This window comes from Bos grunniens, chromosome 13 (genome assembly GCF_055505025.1).
Source record: "Bos grunniens cultivar Pamir isolate PY7600 chromosome 13, Bosgru_T2T1.0, whole genome shotgun sequence".
NCBI lineage: Eukaryota > Metazoa > Chordata > Mammalia > Artiodactyla > Bovidae > Bos > Bos grunniens.
Window position 1 is genome coordinate 25,027,586 of NC_141177.1, and position 27,573 is coordinate 25,055,158.

The 27,573-nt window shown below is 52.1% G+C and overlaps 1 protein-coding gene and 2 long non-coding RNA genes across 7 annotated transcripts in view; 1 reads left to right on the plus strand and 2 right to left on the minus strand.

Moving 5' to 3' along the window:
* Positions 1-15,868, minus strand: part of PMEPA1 (prostate transmembrane protein, androgen induced 1) — a 57,460-nt gene extending 41,592 nt beyond the window's left edge. Inside the window, exon 1 of one of the 5 annotated variants that reach the window (XM_086330933.1) lies at positions 15,606-15,868. Coding sequence is in view for 2 of the 5 variants with exons in the window: in XM_086330929.1 (XP_086187055.1) it covers positions 14,631-14,745 (115 nt within the window). In the remaining 3 variants the exon portion in view is untranslated. Of the gene's footprint in view, positions 1-1,324; positions 1,698-14,590; positions 15,125-15,605 lie in introns of those variants that run through there. The other 4 variants (XM_086330935.1, XM_086330929.1, XM_086330930.1 and 1 more) reach the window with 4 other exon arrangements.
* A 590-nt stretch (positions 15,869-16,458) lies between these two features.
* LOC147360521 (uncharacterized) lies at positions 16,459-24,660 on the plus strand. Its single transcript, XR_015138653.1, has 2 exons — positions 16,459-17,387; positions 23,875-24,660. It is a non-coding gene; the product is annotated as an uncharacterized LOC147360521 (long non-coding RNA).
* LOC147360522 (uncharacterized) lies at positions 24,398-27,052 on the minus strand. The gene is made up of 2 exons (XR_015138654.1): positions 26,805-27,052; positions 24,398-24,629 (listed from the first exon to the last, which is right to left on the minus strand). It is a non-coding gene; the product is annotated as an uncharacterized LOC147360522 (long non-coding RNA).
* Between the last annotated feature and the right edge of the window lie 521 nt (positions 27,053-27,573).

Consider the following 27,573-nt stretch of genomic DNA (forward strand, 5'->3'; position numbering starts at 1 on the left):
GGAATGCGGGCCAGGTGAAGCAGGCTGGAGGACTGGGCTCTGCGGCTGGTGCAGTCGTGCCAGGCAGCGGCAGAGGTATGGACTGCTGAGTTTCCAACGCCTCTGCCACTATCCTGAGCCCCCCGTGCTAGAGCTGGACAGACGCCCAGGTCCTCGATGCCCGTTCAGGGGCTCAGATTCAGGTTATAAAACCTCTTCCCCATGAAGGCTCCTGGAATTCCACCGTTAAACAGTCATTCCTTTGGGTTCATGTACCCCTTTGACAAGGCTTTCCCCTGTGTGAACAGCAGCCCTGTGGTTCATCCATACAATGGAGAGCTGCTCAGAAATAAAAAGGAACCACAACTGAGACACACAACACGGATGGATCTCAAAGTCAGGAGGCTGACTGAAAGCAAGCAAAAAGAACATACGGTGTGACTCCATTTATGCAAAGCTCTCCACTCGGAACATTTAATCTCTGGTGATGGAATCTGCAGTGACTGCCTCGGAGGGGCAGGGGCAGAGGGGCTTGTGGGGAGCCGGAAGGACCTTCCTCTTGACCTGGATGGTTGTCACAGACACAGACACTTACCAAAACTCATCACAGTGTACACTTACGTCTGTGCACTTTGTGCGTATAAATTATACCTCAATAAACACATCACAGCAGGGGAAAACACAGATTCCAAAAGGATGTTTAACAACTGAAGGGAAGAGAAGGGGCAGCTGGTGAGATCTGACTGGGCCTTTGCAGTATCTTCCTTCTCACAAGAACCCCGGGTTTCAATTAAGCCTGTTTTACAGAGAACAAAATTAAGAAGGGAGGAGATGGGGAGAGATGGTAGGGGACAGAGGTAGGAGCAGGGCTCATCGGGGGCTTCAGTGATGGGAAAGCCTTAAGTCTGGAACATTCTGCCTTTGGCTACAAGCCCACCAGTGCCCTGTGTGAGTGATGTCCCTTCAAGAAGCAAGGTGCCACCCCCAGTGAAGCAGAAAGCCACACAGAGGCAAACCAAGAATGCCGGAGGCAAAAGGAGAGGGCAGATCCAGTCGAAGGCCAGGTTTCAGGCCGTGGCTGGCAGCCACAGGAAGCAGAAGAGGAAGCCAGGACACCAGGTGCTTGTCCTCATCCTGGCGAAACCAGGTGCCCCACCATTACCCAATAGACAATAACATACAGCCCCTGGCTACCACTCCAGCCACCAGGCCCCAGACCATCCCCCTGCACCATGGCGGGCAGAGGCCTCAGGTGTTGCCCGGCTGTTCAAGCACCTGGCCCAGAACGCCAGACGGGTGCTGGAAGGCGAGGCCCGGGCCCCATGGGCCCGGCTGCCCGACTCACGGTGCAGCTTGCAAGCGTTGCTCCAGCCTGGCTCGCGCGGAGTCCCGCCAGCCCGCTGTCCTCACGGTGATGACATTATTAGTGGCAGTGCTCCCATCAGCCACAGAAGGGTTTCGTGCCCAGGTTTCCTGTACTTCCTCAACTGGATCTCAGTTTCTCTATCTGCAAGCACTGCCAGGTGGGGGCCAGCCCAGCGGGATTTGCTGCACCCTGGAATTCCCTGGGAAGTTTAAAGAAGCTCCGCTCCCACCCTGGGGTGCGTCTGAGGGTCAGGGTTGCAGAGGTACTGTGGCTGTGGCTTCCACGGTCAGCAGAATGGAGAAGGGCAGGGTTGAGAAGGGGACTGGAGAGGATCCTCAGTGGAATGGTCTCCAGACCCTCTTCTCACCCCTCTGCCAAGCAACCTCGCCGGAAGCCCAGTACCCCACAGGTCATCATGACCCCTTTCTCCTGTCAACGGCAATCCGACCCAGGACAGAGCTCTGCTCCCGCTGGCCCCGAGCCCCGGGATGACTGCCCATGACCATTCCAAGAAGGAGAGTGCGCAGAGGAGGGAGGAACAGGACGCCAGGCCAGCTGCAAAAGCCGGAGGGCAAAGGCAGGAGGCCTGGAGTCAGCCACACCAGCACACGGGTGACAGGTGGTTATGAAGCTGGGGGGAGAGACTCTGGAGCCCTGCGGCCCAAGATCAAGTCCTGCTCTGCTCCTGGCTGGCGATCTCTGCACCCTGGCACATGCCCTGGCTCCGCCTCCTCCATGCCAATGAGGCTGCCACAAGGGCGTGCATGATGCTTGGTGAGCATCTGAGAGCCACAAAACCACTAAGGAGATCGCCAAGAAAATAAAACAAACAAAGTCACTGGGGGCTCAGCCCCCAGATACTGACTGTCCAGCTTCTCTCCTCTCCTGCTCTTTTTTTTTAACCCCATCCCCATCCAGAGCTCATTCTCACTAGAGTGTAAAGGAATGCCACAACGCACATTCAAGGTGAAAACAGAGGTTTCTGTGACGTTTGAGTTGGTGACCCCGACTGTAAAGAAAGACAACTGAAGTACTGTCTGGGGGGGCAAGAGTAACATGGGTAGGGGTCTTATTCCAGATCTCATCAGGAACAAGTCCAGAGAACTGTGAGGAACCCAGGCCTGACAGCTGAAGCTGGGATTTGGGTCACATCGAGGTGGCGGCACAGCCTTAGATCTGACAGTAGGGACGGTTCCTGACTTGTCAGGCAGCCCAAGGGCCTCCATGTAACATGCTGAGCAGATGGGGAGTCTCGGTGGCTGCGTGCAGGACTGATTCCTCCTCTTCCAGGATTTCCGCAGCCCTTGATGCTTCCCCGTGCTGGGACTGATTAGCAATGTCTGCCACGGGCAACAAGCGGAGTGCTGCCTCAAATGCCATGTACTCATTCTTGATCCACACTGTGAAAGTCGCAAAGCAGCTCAGTAAGTACCAGCTAGATTCTCTTCTAACTGTGTTAAAGACATAGAGGAGCTGGGAATCCACAGATACCTGAGCTGATGCAGAGGACAGGAAACAATAGAGCAAGTCACACGGACAGAAGAAACCGGACAAGAGGACATCGGGAGAAAGGGCTGCAGGAAGAAATATTCCTTATCTCAACAGACCAACTTCTGGATTATGCACTAGCAGCCAGGGCCTAGATTTATGTGGACGATTGGAGGTTGGAATCTTAATTGTACCTCTAGGCCAAGTAGCAGGTGACTCTAATCACTCTCCAGATGGGAGGACAGTGATATTTTTATTTAGGGCCAAAAGTAACTAATAAAACTAGACAAAATAGTGGCTCCACGTGTAAGTCTCCAAATACTTAAGGTTAATGCAAAGCCTTGACAACCGCAAACAGCTAGTAACTATCCTTGTTAGAGAAATGGAGAGGGGATAGGCGTGGCCCCTAGCCCTTGAATGTGTATTGTGTGTATTCAGTCACTAAGTTGTGTCTGACTCTTGGAGATCCCATGGACTGTAGCCTGTCAGGCTCCTCTGTCCATGGGATTCTCCAGGCAAGAATACTGGAATGGGTTACCATTTCCTTCTCCAGGGGCTCTTCCTGACCCAGGGACTGAGCTTGCCTCTCTTACACTGGCAGGCAGATTCTTTACCACTTGAGCCATGTAGGAAGCCCCTTAAGCCTGGATATTTAAACTGTTCCATGGTGGACCCAGTGCAGAGACTTTTTAAAAAGGCAACATTCTCTGCCTTTGTGGCTTTTGGGTTGAAAACTCTGCTTGAGGCTTGATGGGGGTGTCCTTACATGTCAGCCTGCTCAGAGATCGGCAACCATAAATGTGGGAGAGATACACCCGAGATAGGAGTGCATTTAGCTGTGGTCCATCAAGGACCATCAACAGTAGCAAATGCAGGGATGCTCAAAGGGCTGGCCGGCGTTATTTAATCGGTTATACTCACCAATGTAATTGACACCCTTCCCATCACTACGATACAGCCACCTCCCTCTCGCATATCATAAACAGAGGAGGAAAAATCATTTCCCTATGGCCGTGACCCCCGTTGGCTGTTCAGTTCAGCCCCTTATGAATCAGTCTGGGCTCACCGCGACGGCATTCTGAAATGACTGCACGATAACGGGGCGGCACAGACACCAATAAATGAATCATGCCTTCCCCAGGACCAAACCTTTGGCTTTTACAGACACCAATTACAAAGGAGAAAGAAAAGAACAAAGAAATTACTCAGGGTGTTTGCGCAAAGTTGATTCATAGGTTTACAGAATTATTACCGACTAAACTGTTTTCAGGAAGGCAATTAGACCTATGACCAGCCTGAATTCTCAGACTTGGAAATTTGCAAAATGGGGGCCCTGGCAGTCACCAAATTCCTGCAGGGCTCTCCAGGCTGAAAGGAGCCTCCCTGCCCCCGCTTCACTTTCTACTTTCTTTTGGACATTTATTTAAGACCTTAAAATGTATAGCCACATGAGCAGTGTCTGGATGTAAGCACATATGCACTGAGTCTTACCAAATGTCTTGGTATTAACGTTTATTTCATTTATCTAAGTGTAGCAACCACAACAGACCATACAGATTCTCCTTTCCCTGATCAGGGTTTTGAAACACATGACCTACAGTCACCAAACTCTTCTGTCACTTCTCAACTGACATCCACTGGAGGAATATCAGCTACTCTACCTGGTATAAAATTTAGGTTGATTCAGAAACAGTTTGTGGTGGCCACGTGCAAATTCTGAGCTTCGCCAGTGGAAGTGTGGCCTCTGGGACCGATCACCCCACAGGGCTTGGGTTGATGCTTGTTGACCAGGCATCTGAACCTTTTGTTGTTGTTGTTCTTTAGTTGCTAAGTTATGTCTGACTGTTTTCCGACCCCATGGACTGTGGCTCCCTGCCATGCTCCTCTGTCCATGGGATTCTCCAGGCAAGAATACTGGAGTGGGTGGCCATTTCCTTCTCCAGGGGATCTTCCTGACCCAGGGATCGAACCTGTGACTTGACACTTGTGGGCCAGGCATCTGAACCTTATGGGGTAGCTTGAGCACAGCAGAAAAAATCCCCCTCAGCAATGTCTGACTCTGGTGGGCAAAGTCCCATGAGTGAGAACAAATCTGAGCTCACCCCTGGCTGATACTCTCAGCAGCAGCCTGTCTTACCAGCAGCTGCCTGGACCAACTCGGGCAATGCAGAACAAGGGGGCAGCGGGGCCGTCCTGCCAAATCCACTCTGGATGAACAGTTGGCAACCAGGTACCCAAGACGAGTGGGGCTGAGAAAACCTCTTCAGAGAAAGGGCAGTTTCTTTGCCACACATGTGCAGGAAAACGGACTCAGCACCCACTTCTATTGCTTCTGAAGGTTTCATCTGCAAGGGAGCCCAGGGTAAAGCCAAGGAAAGCCTCAGGTTCAGTCCTAGCACACCTGCAGGCAGAGGTGGGGAGGTCCTCCCATGGCCTTGAGTACAGGGATCTCAGAGATGTCTCCTAGTCTTGGGTGGAATGTACCCATCTTAAAATTTTCTGCATGTTTTATACTATCAATACATGTATGTATATTTCTTATATCCAGTGATACATGGTTTTATGGGCTTCCCTGGTAGTTCATTGGTAAAGAATCTGCCTACAATGAAAGACACATAGGAGATGTGGATTTGATCCCTGGATCAGGAAGATTCCCTGGAAGAGGGCATGGCAACCAACTCCAGTATTCTTGCCTGGAGAATACCACGAACAGAGGAGCCTGGATGGCTACTGTCCAAAGGGCCAAAAAGTGTCAGAAACAACTGAAGCAACTGAGCACATGTGCATGAACATGGTTTTATATATTAAAGCATATATTTCTGTATCCTTAACCACTGACACCCAAACAGATTCATGGCTGAATGTGTCACTTTGTCCCCACCTGCAAAGCCAGGCATGGAAACACCAGCTCCTATAGACCTTAAGGACCAACAGAGACTCTCCTGTCCCTAAAGCCCAACGTGACCTGCACGTGTTTCCCCATCTGTATGGTCAAGGTTGGCAGGCAGGCCAAGGGCCCGGAGTTTACAAAACCTCACTGTGGGTTCCCAGCAGCCCTGGGGGCAATGAAGGAACACCATAATCCACTCTTTCACCCACTGTTTCATTATTTATTGAACATCTACTCTGTGCCAGTATCACACAGAAGTGGTATCCATCCCAAGTAGAATGTGGCACTGCTGCCAGCCCCCATCACCACCAAAGGCCATATCAGGGACAAAAGATATGGGACCACTTCTCCAAACATCGAAGGGAAGCTGGTGTCTCAAACCCACGTGACTGCTTAATGGTTCAGTTGTATCTGTCCAGCCCCGGGGAGCCGAGCCCTGGCGCCATGCATGGAGCACCAGGAGGTGTTTCTAGAGGACAGTGGACAGTGGGACATTAAGAGCTGGCTTGTGGAGGTCAGAGTCACTCAGATTTTACACTCATTACTAAATAAGTAAAGCTCTCTTTTGGGCCAGGAGAGCCGTTTCCCAAGCCCACTGATACAACAGTGCATGACTGTAGTTACGAATATATCTAAGGGCTTCCCTGGTGGCTTAGATGGTAAAAAAAAAAACCGCCTGCAATGCAGGAGACCCAGATTTGATCCCTGGGTCAGGAAGATCTCCTGGAGAAGGGAATGGTAACCCACTCCAGCATTCTTGCCTGGAGAATCCCATGGACAGAGGAGCCTGGTGGGCTACAGTGCATGGGGTCACAAAAGAGTCAGACATGACTGAGTGACAAACACTTTCACTTTTTCTTTCCATAAATACATCTGAAGGGAAAGAAGAGAAATCAGACTCCACATTTCCCGAAGCTTTCGACATCGGAGCAAGTGCACTGCAGAGGCTCCGACAATAAGTCCAGAGACTTACCCCTTCTTCCTTCCACCCCCCAAAACAAATGCATTATCAGACTGTGTGGGAAAATTAGGAAGATCCACTCACTACCTGGAACCTCACAGTAGCTGCCTCACCCCTTCCAATCTACGGGTCTCACAGTTACGTTGGAGCCAATGCCAAACGGAAAGGGCAACCAAAGCAAGTGTGTGCAGAAAAGAGTTACCCTAGAAATCCTCCTTCTGGGGATGTGGGGCAGGTCCTGGTGATGTGCCTTTGTCACTTCTAAGCTCTTGTGTGTGTGCTCAGTCATGTCCAACTCTTGTGACCCCATGAACTGTAGCCTGCCAGGCTCCTCTGTTCATGGGATTCTCCAGGCAAGAATACTGGAGTGTGTTGCCATTTCCTTCTCCAGGGGATCTTCCTGACCCAAGGATTGAACTTGAGTCTCCTGCACTGGCAGGCGGATTCTTTACCACTGCGCCACCTGGGAAGCCTAGTGGCACTAAAGTGACACTGAGAGACCCCCAACCTCCCTGGGCGAGACGGCGGTGGCAGGGGCGTGTCTGCGTGGGCTTCTGCACCCGCCCTCACATAGGGCTCTGAGGTCTTCAGGAGAGATGGTGGGAGGAGGATGGGAGGGCACACAGCTTCCTGCCCCAAACAGTGGAAATGTCTCTGGTATTCAAAACGGCATTTTGTGCTAGAGGTGCTTTTGATTGCTGGGAGACTGTCTTGACAATTTCTGAAGTGGGTGTTAACCTCCCCGCTGTTCTGCAGAGGGGCAAGCGGAGGCCCAGGATGGAACCCCAAAAGGATGGTCTTGCAGGTCTACATCCTGACCACATCCTGTCCTGCCTGGAATCTCTTAGGAGTCTGCCTGTCCTTCCCTTCCATCCCCCTTCATACACAAAGTACCAACCAGGTTCAGAATATAATGAACAAAACTGATACTATCTCCAACCTCTTGGCACTTGGCAACCAGAAGAGAGAGAGATGACACAACTCATTACACAACATTCAACACTATGGATAGGTCTGGAAGGAGAGACCCAGAGAGGGCTCGCAGAGCCCAAACAGGAATGACTAGTCTGGGATGCTCTGCTCCACGCAGGTCCCCTGTAAAGTCTAGATAATCATCATTTCACCAGGCCAGAAGGCTGGCATGCCCAGACCCCGGACGACCTGGAAATCCTGGAAAAGTAAAGATATGGCCCCTCCAGGGACAGTCCTGGGTGACTTTCCAAGCCCCTGACACCAGATCAGATGGTGGTAGTTTGGAGGTGGGGGAAGGAGCTGGAGACAGCGACAGCCTGATGCAAGATACATGTTTGATGCAGACCTTTCCAATGAACAGTCAGCCAGCGCACTGCTAGAGTGAAAAGGACACAACTGTGTGGCCTGAGATTTGTTGGTGCTTCTCCCTAATGAATGGGAATTGCTGTGGTGTCATGGGGAAGAAATCACAGGAGCATGGGCTGCAGGGTCAGGGCACTGAGATGTGAAATCCCAGCAGAACATCAGTTCCTGGCTGTGTGACCTGGAGCAAGTGTCTTACCCTCTCTGATTCCCACTATTTGTATCTGCAAATTGGTGACAGCAACAGCTCTCTTCCAGAGTTGTTTTGAAGATGGAGAAAAATGCGTCACTAGTGCCTGGCACATAATAAGCTCTCCATATCCAGCTAGGAAAGGGAGTGGAAACAAAAATCCATCAGTCACCCTGGAAACAGAAGACAGAAGCTGCTCTGTGGCTCTGGGAAAGCCTGGGGATGCCCCAAACCTTTCTCGGCCTCTCCTGGGGTGCCGAAGCCCCAGCTCCTGTTGGCAAGCCATTCCGGGCCCTTTCCCAGCTTGCCGAAAGACACCTCACGGATGCCTGAGGAGGCCCTGGCGAGACCCTGCGGTGTCAGGGTTTGGCTTTGTGGTGTCACCCAAAAGAAAGAGAAGTTGACACGACTTCAGATGCTGGTGGCTCAGAGGCTGAGACTTGAGACAACCCCCCACCCCCCGGAAAAGAAGAATGGAGTATCTATATGATGGCCACCCCCCGACCCCCATACAGTCACTTGTTAAAAATGGAAATGAATTTTCAAAACAAGAGCCTCACACCCACATTCTGAGTCTCTGGGCTGTGAGCTCCCATCTTAAGGAATGGATCCAGTGGGTATCTGAGGTCAGGGTGGTGCTGACTTCAGGGCTGCACACAGCCCCAGAGCCCAGCTTCTGCCTCCAAAGTGGGCTGTGGGCTCCAGGAACCCAGCAGGGGACCCTAAGAGATGTCTGGAGCTTCTAGACCAAGGGTGGATGTGCTGGGGGTTTGCCAGCCAGGGACAATGACACACACAAATATTCAGTCACCTCCACTCTCAAGGTCATGATCCCGCACGGGCCTGTTCATTCCAACATTCCCAGCCAATTCTGGCACCCCAGGCTCAGAGTGGGGAAACCCTCTTCTGAAGGTCTTCTCAACAGGTGATGGGCCAGAGTGTGACTGCTGGGGACAGGACAAGTAGGTCATCAGGCCAAGTCCACCCACTGTCACTGCCGACCCCCAGAAACACACAGTGCAAACAGCAGGCCAGACTCCTCGAGAATCCTCACAACACCCCAGCACACGGGAGCTGTTGTCACCCAGCCTGACAGATGGGCCGAGGGACATGGGACATAGCCAGCATGCTGATACGGGGGCGGAGCTTCCATCCCTCTGGCTCTGAACCCACTGTGGTCCTCGGGCTGGAAAGGGTCTGCAAGCAGGTGAGAAAACAAGAAATAGCTTGTACTTAAAATCCAGGAGTTTTACAACAAAATCTAGCTCGGTCCCCTGAAACTGGGAGATCTGGCCTCATGGGGCACTTCTGCCCTTGGTTCTCTGCAGCTCCGCCCCCCCCACCCCGAGGACAACAAGTTTGCCACCCTGAGCTGTCCTCTTCGGGCCTTGGGAAGCCCCCAAGCAGCGGGTACATCCTTTCTGCTCCACGGGCTCACAAAGATGAACGGGCATGCGGCACACACAGCACCCAGCCCTACCCCAACCAAGGGTACCTCACACGCACACACAGGCACACGTGCATACAACACCTTTTAAAAAGCACAGAATGGGTCCTCAGCCTTGATCTGCTACTCAGCACGTGCACCAAAGTGCCCAAGGCCGGCAGGAGTATAGCTTCCAACACTCAACCTGTCAGAGCTCCTTCTCTTTGTTCAGGATCCCAGGTGCCCAGCTGCCTGCCAACTTCTCTCTGGGTGATAACACCAGAGGAGACAATGCCACGCAGGCCTTCTGGTGGGGGTCCACCACCAGCACCCTCCTCTCCAACACTTTCTTATGATTTGACAATTGCCAGACCCATAAGCGTTTAAAAACCCTGGCCCTGGGCTAGATGAGGTGGGGCAGGTACATGGAGGCGGGTACTTAGGCACACCTGAGCTGGTTGCTCTGGGATTACTGAGGTGCAAATGGATCTTTCGCATCTTGCAGTCCCAAACGTAAGAAGTGCCTGCCCCACTCCCTGCCTCCAGCCTCCTCTCCTCTGCAGCCTCACCCACAGCTCCATCTCCCTTCTCTTTCGAAGGGAGAGTGCATATATTTGCACAACTCATCAGGGAGGAAGTGTGTGTGCACTTTTTTTCCTTTTTATTTTTCTCACATGCCCAGAAGAAGCTGTAACCATTCCCAACACCAAGAGAAGCTGGTAGGAAAGGCAGAAAGGGCTAGCAGCTGACTATGTGAACCCATATGTGTGCGTGTGTGTTTGCATGCCGAGGGGTGTGTGTGGACACGCACGTGTGTGCTTGTGTATGCATGTGTGCACAAGAGCCACTAGTGGTTCTGTGTTTGGACAAACACTAAGTTCACCCCTGACCTCAGATCACACTAAGCGATGTAGCTGGCTTGACCCAGGCCTCCTGGGAGGCCATGGCCAAGGGCCTGACCTGAGATCCAGTCAAAACTCAGCCTCTTACAGCACCTCAACCTAAAACCCAGGCAGAAAACATGTGGGTTAGAAGTCCCAACTGAGAGGGCCCACGGGTGTAAAAGCTGATGTTGAATCAATAGTTTAACCAGAAACCTGAAATATCTGTTTTCATGGGTGCCTGCGTCTTTCCCGGTGGTAAAAGCAAATTTAAGGCGAAAACCGGAAATTTCATCAAGAAGGAGCTCCAATCCTCCCTGTGTGGCACACAACAGGTGCTCAATAAAGGCTACGTGGATGAGTGGCAGATGCCAACTTGGGCTTCACGGGGACTGATTTCGGAAGGGAACTGATGATCATCTCTGTCCTCTTCCCCCACCCAGTCCCCTTGGAAAAGCCAGTAACTGATTATAACAGTAGTTGTCAGCCAGGGACAATGTGCCTCTCAGAGAGCACCTGCCAAAGTCTGGAGACATTCTTGGTTGTTACAACTTGGTGGGGGAAGGAGAATCCTATTCCTGATCTCTAAAGGGTAGAGGCCAGGATGCTGAGTAAAACACCAACACCCAAGACAACCGTCCCCTTCGTCCCAGCAAGGAACTGTCTGGCCCAGGCATCCTAGAGCCCGGGTTGACATTCCCCGGCATTCAAGTGTTACACATGCATAGCACACGTGCCACACAAATTGCCAGAAAACTGGGCTGTCCTGTGAGCTTCTGAGTCTCTAGTGCTGAAGAAGATTTTCGGGATCGGAGAAGAGGTCAGAGAAGAGGAATCAGGGACTTATGATGCCACTGTTTAAAAAATAAACGCTCCCACATTAGACACTGCTGCAGAGATGCAGGGCAGGGTTAGGTCAGGGGCACCTCCCAGGATCCTCCTGAAATACTGCCACCAGAACCAACAGTTGGTTATTGTCTGGCCCCACAATTCAGCCTGTCCAGAAAGCAGAGTGGGCACCTGGCTGCCCCCAAAAGTCTCAAGCAGAAGCTGGAGGAGAAAGGGGGTGATTTCTAACAGGTGCAGAAGAACTAAAACGAGGTCAAAGAATGCCAAGAAAAATGCAAACGTATACCAGGAGGAATCCTTTCCTCAAAAGTCAGTGCATCCGACTCCTCAGCGATCATCTCCAGTGGGCTGTCACTCGAGCTGGCTGTGTCTGATTCTAAGACCCCTGGCTCATTTACAAAACGGGTGTATTTTTTCAAGGGTGTGTTCTGGGAACAGTGAATTCCCATCAGACAGCAGCCCTCACCCCTCAAGGCTCAGAAAAGATGGGGGCCCCTGGAGAGTCTGGGCAGTGTCTTGTCAAAGTCAAGATGATCCTCAGAGCCCACCCAATTCCCAGTCTCTCGGGGGCAAAGGAGATGCTGCTGATCTCCAGCCCACAAGGTGAAGGTGGACCCCTACTCTGGGGCCCCCATTCCATAATCAAGATGGTGTGTGCATTCCACGAGTACCTACGTCTAAGCGTTGACTGGGGGCCTGGGCAAAGCTTTTCACTGTCACTTCCCTGCATCTCTAAATTGAGGGTATGAACCCCGGTTGTGAAATCTGGTGCCACTGACGTCCACACCAGGGCCCAGCACTATTCAAGCCAGACTTTGGAGGGGAGAGGTCTCATCTTAAAAGATGGTAGAGTTTGTTTGTTTTTTCAACCATCATGGTCTCCTTTTTCAGATGAGAGAGCTGAGGCCCAGAGAACTTAAGGGACTGCCAAGGGACATCTCTTCATCTCTAGAAGAGGAGCCACCTGGACACTGCCCTTCAGCCCACTTCCAAATCCAACTCTGACCTACTTGAACCCCCAACTCAGGCCACGGGAAATGCACAGTGGCCACTGTCCGTTTCTTTCCTTCCTTTCATCCTTCCTTCTTTCTTTTTGTATAAAGAAACTCCAGGCCTTAAAGGCTTCCTCATCAGACCATTTCCGGGAAACCTGATTAGCACTTGCAACAAACTGTTATATTATACCTGCGCTTTAGAGACCGCTTCCCTCCCTGCCCTGGGCTTTCTTCCAGGAAGCAGGGGCCATGTGTAAAAAATACACGGAATATGGTGACTAATGGGCCACCTCGGGGCCAGCTGGAGCAGGCCCGGGTTCCAGGCGCACTAACCTCAAGGGTCCCTCTCGGATGCCGATGCACAGCAGTCACAACAGGCAACGGACTTAACAGCCCCTCCGTGTCAGCCAAGATACTGTCAGGGCTAGTTAGCCCAAGAAGGCACAGAAATAAAAATGAATTTTTTAAAAAGTCCTGAACACAAAGGAAGAAGAGTGGAATGTCTGACTGTGCCCAGCCCTCATAATGGATAAGTTCTGGCTGACACCGCCAACCCCTGGTGGGGCAGGGGGAGCTCCTAAGACAGCTTTACAGGAGGGGAAGAAATAAAGCACCACAGAGGGACGAAGCTCTCCAAACGTGTGCGAACATATTTTAATAATATCCTCGTGCATTTCATTAGCCTCCCAAGTTCACAAAGGGCCTTTGGAAGCAATGTGGTTTAGTGCAACTCAATTCCGCAAACGCTGGCTCTGGGCAGGTTCTCCTGGCATCTTGCTGGCCTGGCGTGGGGCAGCTGGGAGGGGTGGGGGGGGGGGCGGAGCAAGGCTTTCAATTCCAGGACTGGAGGGCGGGGAAGGGGGGGCACGGGCAGATGGAAGGACCTACCACCAAAGCCAGCCAGCCTGCCCCAGCCTGGCCGGTCACGGGTTATTTTTACCTCTTGCGCTTCACTGTACAGGCTCAGGGGCCGAAAACTGTGGCAGCCGCCTGCGGAAACTGGCTTATGAGTCACCCAGTGACTGCCCTCGCCTTGGTGGCGGCTGACTCTGGACTCCTGGTCCCAGCTGGAAGGCTGGCCCTTGCAGGGAAGGGCTGTGTGCCACCCCCGCCTGGAGTGACTGGGGGCAAAGACTGGGAATCTAAAGCTCAGAGAGGCAAGAGGTCCCCAAAAGGATGGGCAGGGGTAGGGAGTATAGGCTAGAAGGCAGTCCCCTGGCAGTGGCAGTCAATTCACCACCTAGACCAAAGCCCACATGGGTGGGCTACGGATGTTGGGACTCCAGGCTTATTCCCCTCTCAACTCTTCCGAGTGCAGGGCCAGTCAGCATCAAGCTTCAAACACTCCCCTCCCCACCCTAAGTCTACCTCCCCCTTTCGGAGCAAGGCAGTCCCAAATACAGACAGCCCCAAACTTTGACTCATTTGTAACCACCGTCCCAGCCAGACTGAGCCAAGCTGTCCAGACAGAGGCTATTTATAGGTGCGTCGGGGACACAGACACTCACACAATGACACACACTCAGGATCCACGTCTAGCCAGCGCTGAGCCCTGGACTCGGAAACCTGGACACAAATGGTCCCCAGACCCTCAGAGAGACGCACACACTCAAAAGAGGTACCCAGACCCGGACACAGAGGGACTCAGAGACCAAGAAGACTCGGGCACACACTCCTGGGGCAGCCAGACACACAGAGAGGGAAGCCGAGACCCAGACAGAGACACACAGTCACAGCACACTCCACGGACGGCACGGAAACCCACTCCCATAGACCGAGACCCACAGCGCCACGCACACTCCAGACACACACCCGGAGCTCCAGACACCGCGCAGGCCAGACAGTGTCTCACACGCCGGACTCCCCCCCTGCCCCCAAGCCAAAGTTGATAAAGAGCCGGCCTAATTGCTCCATTGCGACTGCCCCTTAGGGAAATAAAATGGAAACTTCACGGATCCACCCGCCCCAGCCCTCCCGCGCACGGCGCCCTGCCGCCCTCTGCGCTGCTCGGCCCCGGGTCCGAGTCCCGGCGGGCGGGGCGCGGGCAGCGGGGGCCGTGCCAGGCTCTCAGCGCCGCGGGACAAAGCCGGGCCGGCCGCCAGCTGCCGCGAGCCGGGAGGGCGCGCCCGGGGCGCGGCGGGCGCAGCCGGGGCGCAGGGCGCACAGCCCGAGGGGGCGCGCACGGCCCGGGCCCCCGCCCCGCATCTGCATCTCGATTCGGGGTCCGAACCTGACGGGGCCTCCGGGGAAGGGGGCGCGGGGTCACTCACTGATCTCCATGCTCTGGAACAAAGAGCGTTTGCAGTTGCACGTGCAGGAGACATTGGGCTGCCCAGCGGCGGCGGCGGCGGCGGCGGTGCTGTTGACCCCCATCAAGCGGTGCATGGACGGCGCGGCGGAGCGGCGCGGGGCGCAGGGGGCTCGGGGGCGGCCGGGGGGGGCTCCGGCCGGCGCCCGGCGCTCGGGCCCCGCATGCAGGAGGCGCGCGGCGGGGAAGGCGCGCCCCGGCTAGCCGGGCTCTGGGCGCTGCCAAGTTACCGGGGCGCCGTGGGACTCAGTGCTCGGGGCCGCGCTCCTCTGCGCACCCCCGGCTGCCCCTCCGCAGCCCCGGGGGCGTCCGCAGTGCCCGCGGGTGGCGTCCGGGAAATGGGCTGGCAGCCGGGGCGCGCGCTGCCGGCGGGGCTGAGCCTCTGCTGCTAGCTTCCCCCAGCCGAGCGCCTCCGCCGCCGCCGCCTCCTCCTCCTCATTCAAGTCCAAGGAGATCGGGTTTCGCTCCGAGACCGCGGTCGGAGGCAGGCAGACGGTCTGACGTCAGCGCTAGACGGGGCTGCCGGTTCCCACCGCGCGGGGGCCGGGGAGGGGGCGCGCGCTGCGCCAATCCCCGCCGAGGTTCTCCCGCACCCCCTCCCCGGGCCGCGGGGCGGGGTGACGGGGAAGGGGGCGGGCTCTTAAAGGGCCAGAGCAGGGCGGTCCGCGTAGACCCGGGACCCGCGAAGCGAAAGAAGGGTGCAGCGTCCCCTCCCAAACGGCGGTCAGTTTGGAAGCTCTGACCCTCTCAGGCCAGGCCCGGGAGAGCGGGATTGGGTCCCAGCCTTTGTGGGTGCGTTCCCCACAACCCGGACCTCGGGGTCCTTGACCGAGGCTTTGGGGGGAAGCTTGTCCCCCTTCAGAGGAGCACGAGGTCCCTCGGACTCAGGTCAAGGGAAATTAGGGAAAGGCGGGGAGCCCTTCAGATCATCCGTTACCTGATTTCGCAGTCAACTCCCCGATTCCAGATCTGCAGCTCCAAGAGGCCCCAAGCCCACTGCGCCCCCCGCGCAATTTATCTCGACCTAGAGGAGGTCGACTGGGGAAAACTAGAACTCCTGTAGACACGCCCCGGACTGCTCCGAGAAACGCCCGGGAACCCTTGTCATGTAAATACGTGTTGGGGACTTGCACAGTCCCGGCCAGCGAGGCCCGGGGCGAATCCACACCCTACGTCTGCTGCCCAAAGGGCCACTGGCCTGTGGTGGGCGATGGGGAAGAAGCGGCTCCCGAGTTCTAAAGACGGGGGAGGAAGTGTGGGGGTGTACTTTTATTTCAAGTTTTAATTACACAAGTGCTACAAGAACACAGTCTCCTGGAATTAAAAAGATATTAAAATATTATGTAAGAGGCCCCCCTGCCTGGCACACCTCCATCCTCTCAACAATTCGGTGTATCCTCTCCTAGACCCTGCCCTGAGTCTCTATTTATTTAACAAGTACTTACTACCTTGTGCCAGAAACTTACCAAACAAGAAGGCAATCAGACACCTACTCTGAGGGGCAGGTATATTATTGTTCCCATTTTACAGACACGGAAACTGGCGGGGTGGGGGTGTCACACAATGAAGGAATTCTAAGCTGAACCCAGGTCAGACCCCCTACCCCAGATATTTTTAGTTCTTGAAATATCCTCCACATATCCCTGTACTGCCTGGAATTTTTTTAATAGGCAGAGACAATTTTTGCATTGGCCCGGGGGTGGGGGGTGGGGGAGGCGAGGGCGGGCAGGGACCAGGCGGGCAGCTTGGTGGGGGGAGGCTTAAAAGTTGTGGAACCATAGCTGTATCTCGCAGAACTCAGACAAAGCCAGCCCAGGAAGTGGTGAGCTCTGTTCTGCAACTGGGCACAGTGATGCCTCTTGCTTTCTTAGCACAAGCTGGAAGCTTTTTCTAGAGGGTTCAAGCTCAGGGTGACTTGCTGGTGAGGAAGCCAAGCCCAGGGCCCTGGAAGGGAGGGCCTGCTCAGGACTTACCATGGAGGGCACCCATGTCACAGACTCATGGCAGTCTCAGCCCCTCCCTTAAAGAAGAGGCAGGTCTCACCAACACGTCTAAGGAAGGAGGGGGAAGGTCTTGCTGCAGTTTAACTTCAGCAGTTTAGAGGAAAAACAGGAGAGTCTTGAGCATTCCTTGGGGGCAGGGCTTATGGGGGGAGGTAGTGAGAATGTTGTCAGGGCCTGGGAATGACCTTGAGCCCCATTCACGTGTCAGGCCACAGGGGGTCACCAGCATTTCCCCTCCTTTAAGCCATTCCTTGAGTCATTCAAACAACAGACATTCCTTGAGCTGTAGCGAGCCCTGAGTGCCAGGAATTGGCTGAGGCCAGGAGCGGCTGTCTCTACTATCCTGAAGTCTTGCAGCTGATCTGGGCTGTCCGACCACAAGAATCACACAGGTTGATTGTCTTGGAAATGGGGCAGCATTTTATACAATCCAGGTTAAACCTCTGGCTGGCAAAAATAACCAGTTAATTCAGTGGATGAAAAAAACAAATCCACAATACCAACCTCTGGTTGATCTGTCTGGGACAACAGCACGGGAACATTTAATGAGCACCTACACTGTGGACATGCTGTTTTGATGGTGTCACCGGGAATGAGTTATTGGTCTCCGTCCTGTTTGCAAAGTGAGTTTTGCCTGGAGGCCTTAATGCAGAATGTCAGTGTGATGGTGGCAACTGCACCTCCAAAGATGAGTGGGACACAGTCATGTGACCTCGGTGAGTACCTTCATCTCTCCGACCTCAGTTTCCTTCTCTTCGAAATGGGAATGCTAATAGTGTCTTTGCCTGGGGTGATCCAAAGAGGTGAAGGAGGCAGTGGCTTGGAAGTTGGTAAGAAGAGGGTTGAATATATATTAGCATGCATGCATGCTCAGTCACTTCAGTCATGTCTGACTCTTTGCAACCCCATGGACTGTAGCCCGCCGGGCTCCTCTGTCCATGGGATTCTCCAGGCAAGAATACTAGAGTGAGTAGCCATTTCCTTCTCCAGGGGATCTTCCCAATCCACGGATGGAACCCAGGTCTCCTGCACTGCAGGCAGATTCTTTACTGTCTGAGCCACCAGCAATGTATATATTAGCAGTTAGGCCAGTTAATCCTCATAGAATCTTGGGAGGGGAGGAACTGGTATGATATTATTTTCTCTTTTACAGATGAGGGCATTGACAACTGGAAAGTCTTCCCACAATGACAGGGCCCCTGGCTGAGTAGGAAGCAGGCAGGGACAGAGGTGCTCTGGAAGAAGCAAGCACCTGACTACCCACACTCACGAAAGTTCTTGTGTGCGTGGGGCTGCCAGATAGATCAATGTGAATGTCAGACAAACCATGAACAGCTTGTTGTATAAGTGTATCTTGTGCAGTATTTGGGACATACTTACACTAAACATTTATGTGTTGCTTATCTGAAATTTAAATTTAACTGGATGGCTTGTGTTTTTATTTGCTAAATCTGGCAACCCTATGTGTGCCAGGCACAGCCCTATGTAATGCTGGGAATTCAGTGATGAGGAAGGGCAGAGCCCACTACTGGACCAGTCAGGGGATGAGGTGATGTGGGCAGGGTGGGAGAACTTGCCCTCTTGGAAGCGGGAGGTGGCCCACCTCTGTGGGACCAGCCTGAGTCCGTGGGAAGAAGACTGAAAGCTGGGGAAAGAATTTCCTTCCTTTGTGCCCCTCTTCAGTGCCAGGCACTGTACTGGGTCTAGTAGACACAGGGCAGCTACCCAAACAAACTCCCGGGGCTTCCCAGGTGGCTTGGGGGTAAAGACTCCACCTTGCAATGTAAGGGCCTCTGGTTCAATCCCTGGTGTGGGAAGATCCCACACGCCATGGAGCAACTGAGCCTGAGCACCACAATTATTGAGCCTGTGCTCTAAAGCCTGGGAGCCAAAACTATTGACCCTACTTATCCTTGAGGCTGTGCTCCATAACAAGAGAAGCCACCACAGTGAGAAGCCTGCACAGCGCAACTAAGAGTAGCCCCTACTCGCCCCAAGTAGAGAAAAGCTCACATAGCTACAAAGACCCAGCATGGCCATAAATAAAAAAATAGAAAAACAAACTCCCCACTCTCATGTGACATTGTGGGTGTGGGGGGGCGGTGGGCAAGAGAGACTATAGACAGGCATGCAAACCCATAGCTAAACTAAGTTACATCAGACATGGTAACAGTGAGATAGAGGCCGGGTTAGTAATCAGAGTAGCCCACTCAGAGGAGGTGGAGTTTCATTCAACTCATCTTTATGGAGCATCTTCCTAGGGGCCTCCTGAGGCTCAGATGCTTGCAGGTGAGACAGACAACAGATTTGTAAACATGTAAGTCCAGGCAATGGTTTCAGAGGGACAAGAGTCGGAAAGGAACAAAAGGACTCATCCTGGATGCAGCTGGATCCCAAGGGGTCAGATGGCCCCTCAGCAGAGTGGGACAGCAGGGAAGGAACCCCAGGCTGGGGACAGCAAGTGCCCAGGCCAAAGTTCTTGGTGGAAGAGGAACTAAAGGAAATCTGGGACTTAGAACACATTTCCCAACCCAGTTACAGGTGGTGGGGTTGTGAAATGGGTGTGTGTTCCCAGACAGCCGCTGGGCACAGGTGTTTCAGGGCCTCCAAACAGCACATGCTGCTGTCTGCCCTGAGCAGGGGCTGGATCCGCCACAAGGAGGTTTTCAGATAGAAACCGTGTGGTCCAGGCCAGTGAGGACGCCTCACTCCCACTACAGGGCTGGGCTTCGTGCACACAGCTTCACGGGTGTGCAACCCAGCCAGGTGCCAGTGTCTTATGCTCAGAAGGGCCCGTGCTTGGTTTGATGTTCTATTGTCACCATCTTGAAATTCTTCATAACTGATCATTTTTGAACAAAGGGCCCAGCAAATCCTGCAGACGTCCTGCTTAGGTGCCAAGCCCAGGTTGGCAGCCAGTTGGGGACCAAGGAAGCCAGCGTGGGTTTTGGCTGTGGCTGAGGGTGGCTGGCCGTGTCCTGACTGTGCCTGCTGGGGCCTGCTTTGACAGCGGACAGAGGGGACAAGGCAGATCCCAGCCTCTGCGGTCCAGCTCTGCCCTCTCACCTCCTGCTACCCCCAGGCCTGTGGGACAGAGCTGCCTTTTCAGAAGCAGTCTCCAACGGCCTGAAGTGGTTTAACCACTTCTACTCCCAACTTACCACCTTTGGAAACCCCTTCCGGCTGAGTCACTTTTTCCCCCAGCTCCCTACCCGTTAGTCCTGCTGGTGGTTTAAGGGGCCTATTGATGTTCCCAAATTAGTATTTTGGGACTTTGTATTTTTATGATTTTTTTGGTCTTGTTTTGCTTTTAAACACTAATAAGAGCATTTATTGGAAACTGCCTGTGTGCCAGGACCTCTTCTGGCCACTTCATATTTGTCCATTTAATCACTCGACAAATATGCATCAGAATCCTACAGGGAGCCAGGACTCAGTCCTCTGGATCCCCACAGCAGTCCCGTGAAGTATAAGCTAATGGCATTCCCATTGGGTGGGTGGGGACACTGAGGCTAGTGGACCTAGGAGGGAGGTGGAGCGGAATGTGAATTCAGGGACTTTGGCCCACAGCCTGTGGACTGACCTCAGCAGGTAGTGTTTCTGCTCCCCTGCCCCATCCTCATTACCTCTGCCTGGGTCTGCCCTGCCTTTCCCACTGGACTGGGTCACCACTGCTCCCTGGGCTTCATACAGGCTTCCTTTGCCTGCTGCCGAAATCCCACTTGGATGAACTTTGCAGCCCACATCTCCTCACTGAAGCCACGTTTCATCTGCCCTTAAGCAGGGCAGGAACAGGATTTCATAGGATAGGGGTCTGGGGAGTGTTTCAAGGTCTCAGCACAGTGACCAGTAACATCGGACATGTGTTTGCATGTTCACTGTCTGGCAACTGCTTACTGTTCACTGGCAATGCCACATGGGCAGGGCATTCTGGCTTGTCCCCCATGTGACTCCGGTGAGTCCATTGGTCAGGGTCTGGCATGCAGTGGGCAGCTAGCAAATCTCTGCAGAGTAAATGAGCAGTATCTGCACCTGTGGGGCTTCCCAGGTGGCACTAGGTAAAGAATCCACCTGCCAATGCAGGAGACTAGACTCGGGTTTGATCCCTGAGTCAGAAAGATCCCCTGGAGGAAGGCATGGCAACCCACTCCAATATTCTTGCCTGGAGAATCCCATGGACAGAGGAGCCTGGAGGGCCACAGTCCATAGTGTCACAAAGAGTCAGACATGACTGAATCGACTTAGCTCGCATGCAGGCACCTGCATATGTAAACAGATAAGTCACATGTGAGGCCCCCTTCCTGACAGGCTATCTCCTCAGGTTGCTCACCCACTCCACTCCCAGTCTCCTTTTGCCCACCTACTGCAAGCTTCTAACTTAGTATCCGGAAGCCAGAAACCTGGTCTGCGCCTGCCAAGAAAGAGTGCTTGCCTGGTACCAGAGCCTGATGTGGTAACCATAAAGATGTGAAGGGACTTCCTTGGTGGTCCAGTGGTTAAGGGACTGCCTTCCAATGAGGGGGCACGGGTTCGATCCCTGGGTGGGAAACTAAGACTCCACATTCCACAAGGCAACTAAGCCTGAATGTCATAACTGCTGAGTCTGCATGCTCTGGAGGCCGTGCACTACAACTAGAGACAAGCCCCATGTCTCAGAGAAGATCCTGCATGCCACAATTAAGACTAAATACAGTCAAATAAAAAAATAAAGATTTAAGAAAAAAAGATGTGAGGAGGGTGTGTGTGTATCTGTGTGGTTTGTGTGTTGTGCATGTTTGTATTTGTTGCACATGTGTGGGGTGTATCCCTGTGCATACTCGTGCTAGGATGGGTGTGTGTATTGTATGTTTTGTTGTGGTTTGTGTGCTTAGCTGCTGATACAGGAGTTCAGCTCCTGGACAGATGTCACATCATTGAGCTCTCAAACAACAAGCCAAAGGAGCCCTGCTAAATTGGTCACAGATGCAACTAGAGGAGTCTTTCTCTTCGGTCCAGTTTCTCATTTCCCACAGGGAACTAGTTTCCATAGAGAAGGCAGGGCTTTGGGACCAAGGCAAGGAGATGAGGTGTGGGCTTGAAGGAAAGGACAGAAGGAAACATTTGAGTTACATTGTGTCTTCTGATAGGTGGGTAAACTGAGGCCCAGGCAGGGACATGACTTGGCTAAGGGCAAGCTGCTGGAGCAAGGCCAGGTTGAGCCAGCATCCTGCTCCCAACTCCCAGCCCTGCAGAACCTTTGGTTACCTTAAATAGCTTAGTATATCGACTTCCCTGCTGCAGGCTGTGCCTGAGAGGGGTTTGGAAGATTCCAGATGTTCAACTCATGTCTGAAACACTTTCAGAAAGAACTGTTTGTCATTCAAGTTGATTTCATGGACCAGAAATACCGGAGCAGAAATGTTCTGTGTCTCTGTTCTCAAGAGCCATACATTTCACTGTTGTCAGGAGTGATTAATAATGTAAACCTGTGATGCTTGGTGGCATGAAAGGCCTTTGTGCCAGGTTGGGTGGTGGCATTCTGCTGCTGGGTTTGGGGGGTGGGGGCTGGTGAAGAAGGAAGCAGATATGAGGGTATCGGCCAGGCTAGTTGCAGAGGGTGCCAGGAAGACTGTGTCTGCCTGGCTGGGCTGGGCTGACAATGGGCACCCTACCTGGCACACAGAGACCATGCCACAAGGTGCCCATGGCAAGCCAGGCTCTGCCTGGGCAGAGTTTACCCTCTGGGGGCTCAATCATTCAGTGATTCATTCCCCAAGGACTGAACTCTGCATGCCCAAAACTGGGGTCACATTAGGTATAGGCCACCGCTGCTAACTGCAAGGCCTTGATTGGAAACATTACTTAATGAATCCAGGCGTCAGTTTCCTCACCTTTAAAATGGAGACCATCAAGGAACTTATAACACTATTGGGAGGATTAAATATGAAAATTCCCAGGCTTGGCTGGGAAGAGGCTCTTGAAAAAAGTTTATTATTATTTTTTTAATGTGGGCCATTTTTTTGTCTTTATTGAGATTTTCTTACAATATTGCTTCTGTTTTATGATTTGGAGGGTGGGGGGGGTTGGCCATGAGGCATGTGGGATCTTAGCTCCCCAACCAGGGATCATACCCATACTCCTTGCATTGGAAGGCAAAGTCTTAACCCCTGGACTGCCAGGGAAGTCCCCCAAAGTTAATTGTTGTTATTACTTCATGCTCTGCACTGCAGGAACTCCCTGTTCCATACAAAACCCCAGTGAACCCTAGAATACCCTCCTTCCCTTTGGAGAAGTTAGCCCAAATTGTAATTTTTAAATGAATTTGTGAGTTGCTTTGTTCAGTGTCTCTCGCTGGACTGTCCCTGCATGTCCTCCATGTTTGGTCCCAGGAAGGGACACTCAGAGGTCCCCAAGACCTCCAGAACACCAGACAGGAACCGTTGGAATCCAGAGGAATGGGGCATCATTATACCCCAACAGGCCCCCACCACCCAAGGATGTGGCACCCAGAAAACGCTCTAAGCCTTCCGTTTGCAGACCCTGTGCTGGAGCTGGAGACAGAACCTCTTCCCCTCTGCACAGGGAGCCCTGGGCTCAGACACATGGCTTAGGAACACAATGCTGGCTTCAGAGGTGATGAAACTGGCACAGTACTTTTGAAAGAGGTATGGGTTACGTATGTCTTGTTCTTTGCTGTATCCACAGCAGGAACTGGCAGGTATGATGGCTCAGTACATACCTGCTGAATGAATGTATGCAAGACAATTTTGCAATATGCATCAGGCCTTAAAGGATGAATGTCCTCACCCTCTGATTCCATTTCTACAACATATTTTAAGGAAATAATCAGAGAACTTGATCCTATTTATTTTCATTTGGAAAAGCAAAATTCAATGAAATTAAGGAAAAAATATAAGGGATTGGTTGAATCAGGAAGATCAAATATAACACAACTGTTTAAAACATGCTTTCAAAGATTATTTGACAATATAGAAAGAAGCCCTTCTTGGACTTCTTTTAAAGTAAATTTTAAAATGGGCTTCAAAACTGATCCCAGTTTTGTACAAATAAAATTATATTATTAGGAAAAAAGACTAAATGATACATGCCAAAATGTTAACAGCAGCTAGTTTTATGTAATGGATTAAGTGAAATTAACATTTCTCTTATATGGTTTGCTGTATTTTTTTACAATTAACGTTATTTTTAAAAAAACATTTAAAGGTTACTTGAAAGTGCCTCTGAAGCAACATGCACGTCTTCTCCCGTGCGGCTCCTTTAACTCCAGTTAAGACGCGGAAGAGGCGGGGGTGCCAGACACCGCTGACGTCAGAAGCAGCACGAAATGACACAGCGGACGAGCCAATCCCAAGTTTGCATTCTGGGAGCCCCTATTCGATTGGACACAAGTGCGGGCGGCCTTGCCCAATGGCGGAAGAGGGGCAGGAGCCGGGTGGCCGCGTGGGTTTTAAATCCACGTGGTGGCACAAGGGAAGGGCGGTGGCAGCGACTGAGCCTTAGGGGAGAGAGCGCTCTACCCTGGAGGGTGTGCATGGGTGCCACCCTCCATGCCTCCTGCGACGTGGGCCTGGTGCTCAGCCTCACCGCAGCTGTTTGTATCAGCAGGTACCTTATAGGATCTTGTGAGTATCCAGTGGTATTCGTTCACTGGACTGATGTTTGCTACCATCTACCGTGTTGCCAGGCAGGGCCCATGAGAGACACCCAAAAAATCCACGCTTCTGTGTAATTTCCAGCAAGTGGTTTATCGCTACCTCCATGCTGCTCTTCTCCATAGCTCTTACTCTGTTCCTCTAAGAAGATGTGAGCTTCACGGGACAGTGAGTGATGAGGAGATACCCTGTGCCTTGTGAAGTGTTCGCCCCACGTTCATGTTCAGTCTGTACTTGTGGAATAATTACTTCAAAGACCAGTTTTTGGCACAGTGCTTGCCACGTAGTCGGTTTGACAAATGGTAGCTATTTGCGGAATAAAGAACAATTGATTTTATCATTGATTAAATGACTATTAAATGCGTTCTGGGCACTAGCTATGTATTATTCATTTAATGGTTACAAAATTACATGTCTTATGTCATAAAAAAAGTAGGTTAAGTACTATTATTACTCCCATTCTACAGATATGGAAAACCAAAGCAATGGGAGGCCAGGTATTTTCTAAGATCCTATAGCTAGGTGGTGATAGGGTTAGATTCGAGAGGCCCTGATCTTAACCACTGTGCCATCCCAGTATTTATCCAGTACTTGTCTTTCTTTCCTAAGAAAATTCTCATAAATCATCCCTGTGCTCCTGGGAATCCAGAGAAAAGGGAGGAAGTAGCAATCAGGTGTGCGTGGCATAGCCAGGTGAGCTGGCATCCTGCCCTGTGCAGAATAGCCCAGCTTTGCTGTGTAGCAGAGGTCAGAGAGGGGTGAACAGAGAGGCTGCCTTTGGGGCATGTCAGGCCCTGTGCTGGGCTGGGCCATGGGTACATTGATGACAGACCCTCATGGGGCTGGTAGTCTAAACCAGCAACCACTAAATGGTGACCTGTGGGCAGCCTGCAGAAGTGCTTTAGGTTTTGCCTGCCTAATGTTTGTTACAATTTTTCTAAAATTTTCTAAATTGCCACGGTGTCCACCCCTCTATATTGTATCACATGTGTCTGCCTTTATTAACATGTCCCTACCAGCATCTGAGTCTCTAGCCCCTTGTTTAACCATGAAGGCAGGCCCCAGATGAGGCCCAGCACCTGAAGACCAGTCTCCCTCGGCTGGCACTCAGGTGGGAATTTCCACCTTGAGCCCTGAAGTTCTGCACCTCCCAAAGCTGAAAGGCCCTCCACTGGCTCCTGAGGTTGTGCAGCCCTCAACTGGAATTTCTGAAAACTCTGGCAGTGAATGCCAACGCTGGCTTAGTTAACCCTGGATTTGAATCCCAGCTTCACTGCCAACCACTGAGTGTTGCTCAACCATAACAACCTGGTTCTGTTTCCTCTTCTGCAAAATGGGGATAACAATAGTCCCTGATCACAGGGTTATTGTGAAGAGTCAGATGATGCAGGGAAGATGCTTGGCACTCAGTCGGTGTTCATCAAACAGGCTGCTGATCTTTCTTTAGGAGGCACTGGCACTGGCAGGAAGTTCTTCCTTACATCAAGCCGAGTCTCAGTTGCTCTATAACTTCCTTAACTTCATACTCCTGACACCAAATGTGTGCTTCTCTTTCCATGGAACAGCCCTTCAGAAATCAAGGACCCAGATACACATAACAGCTTCCCATTCAAGATGTGTTACATAATTTGTGGAGCCCAGTGCAAACTAAAAATGTAGTGCCCCTGGTTCAAAACTTAGTGAGAGTGTCAAGGGGATGACTGCAGAGTTCAAAAATTCCTTCTAACTGCACTCCTACACACCCCATGGAGTGGGCCCTGCTCCCATGGGTGGTCCCCAGTCCTGTAATGTCCTGCAGATCTGCATGTTGCAATAGGAGGTCTGCCTCCTATTGCAGGACAGAGTAAGAAGAGTTTCCAGCTGCACCCAGGGGAAGGCACCGACAGGCATGGTCTATACTTCCTTGGGAGTTCTGGTTCACAGATCCTACCCAGCTACCTGCTCTACATCTATCTGCTGGCTCTCCACACTTAACTTTTTGTCTGTTATGATAGAACATATATCTAGAGCAAAGTGCACAGATCCAAAGTCTATAGCTGAATGACCTTTTATGTTGTGTACACCTACGTAAACACTTCTTCCCCAGTGGCCCAGTGGTAAAGAATCTGTAGGAGACGGGAGTTCAACCCCTGGTCTGAGATGATCCCCTGGAGGAGGGCACGGCAACCCAGGCATGGCAACCCACTCTATTATTCGTGCCTGGGAAATTCCGTGGACAGAAGAGCTTGGTGGGCTCTAGTCCAAGGGATCGCAAAGAGTTGGACTCGACTTAGAGACTGAGCATGCACATTCATGTAACCACCACCCACCAGTTCAAAAAGTTCCCTTCAGTCCCATCCTGGTTACCACCCACCCCACTCCCTTGCAGGGGTGGCGGTCATTCTACCTTCTTCCTCTGAGGATATGCTTCACTTGTTTTCAGACATCATATAAACAGGATCCTTCAGTACACACTCTTTTGTGTCTGACCTTTTCACTCACCATTAAGTCTGGGAGCCTCATCCTCATTGGTGTAATCGTGGTTTGTTTCTTTTCATTGCTCTGTAGCAGTTGTAACACACCACGGTTCTCATGTTGATTCTCCTGTTCATTTTGGTTGTTTTCAGCTGTTGGCATTACAGGCAGGGCTGCTGTGGGGAACTGGAACCGTCTCCGTGTGCTCACCGCATACATGCACTCATTAACCTGGGGTCATTGCCATGAGTGGGGATGTGGGTCAGAGGTGGGCCTGTGTTTATTGCCAAACAATCTCCTGAGCTGGTTGTACCAATGTGTACTCCCAGAAGCAGTCACATGAGTCTTGCCGGGATTTCACAGCCACGCCGACACTCCACATTGCCGCTGTTTTAATTGCACTCTCCTAGTGACGTCACGCTTGACTTTTGGAACTGACCTAAGGAAGTTGAGTGCCAGAACTCACAGTTGCTGTTCCTTTCTGACCACTGACATTGAACCCTGGACGTTCACACACCCGCCCCAGAGCTCCCCTCCCCCTTGGGATCACTTGCAGATTTCACAAGCATGAACTTCATCTGAGTGACTGTTGAGACTCTGAACAGGACAGATCTCAGAGCAGGGAAAGCCCCAGCTTCTTCCTGGACACTCGTCTCCCCAGCTGGGTCTTAAGTCCTTGATCTCTCCTAACATGATCTTCATTTCCACATCTTGAACAGGAAGGTATCCGATCTTTTTAAAGTCACACAAACTATTGAAGAACATCTTTGAGGGAGTGGAGGGGTTCAGATCAGAT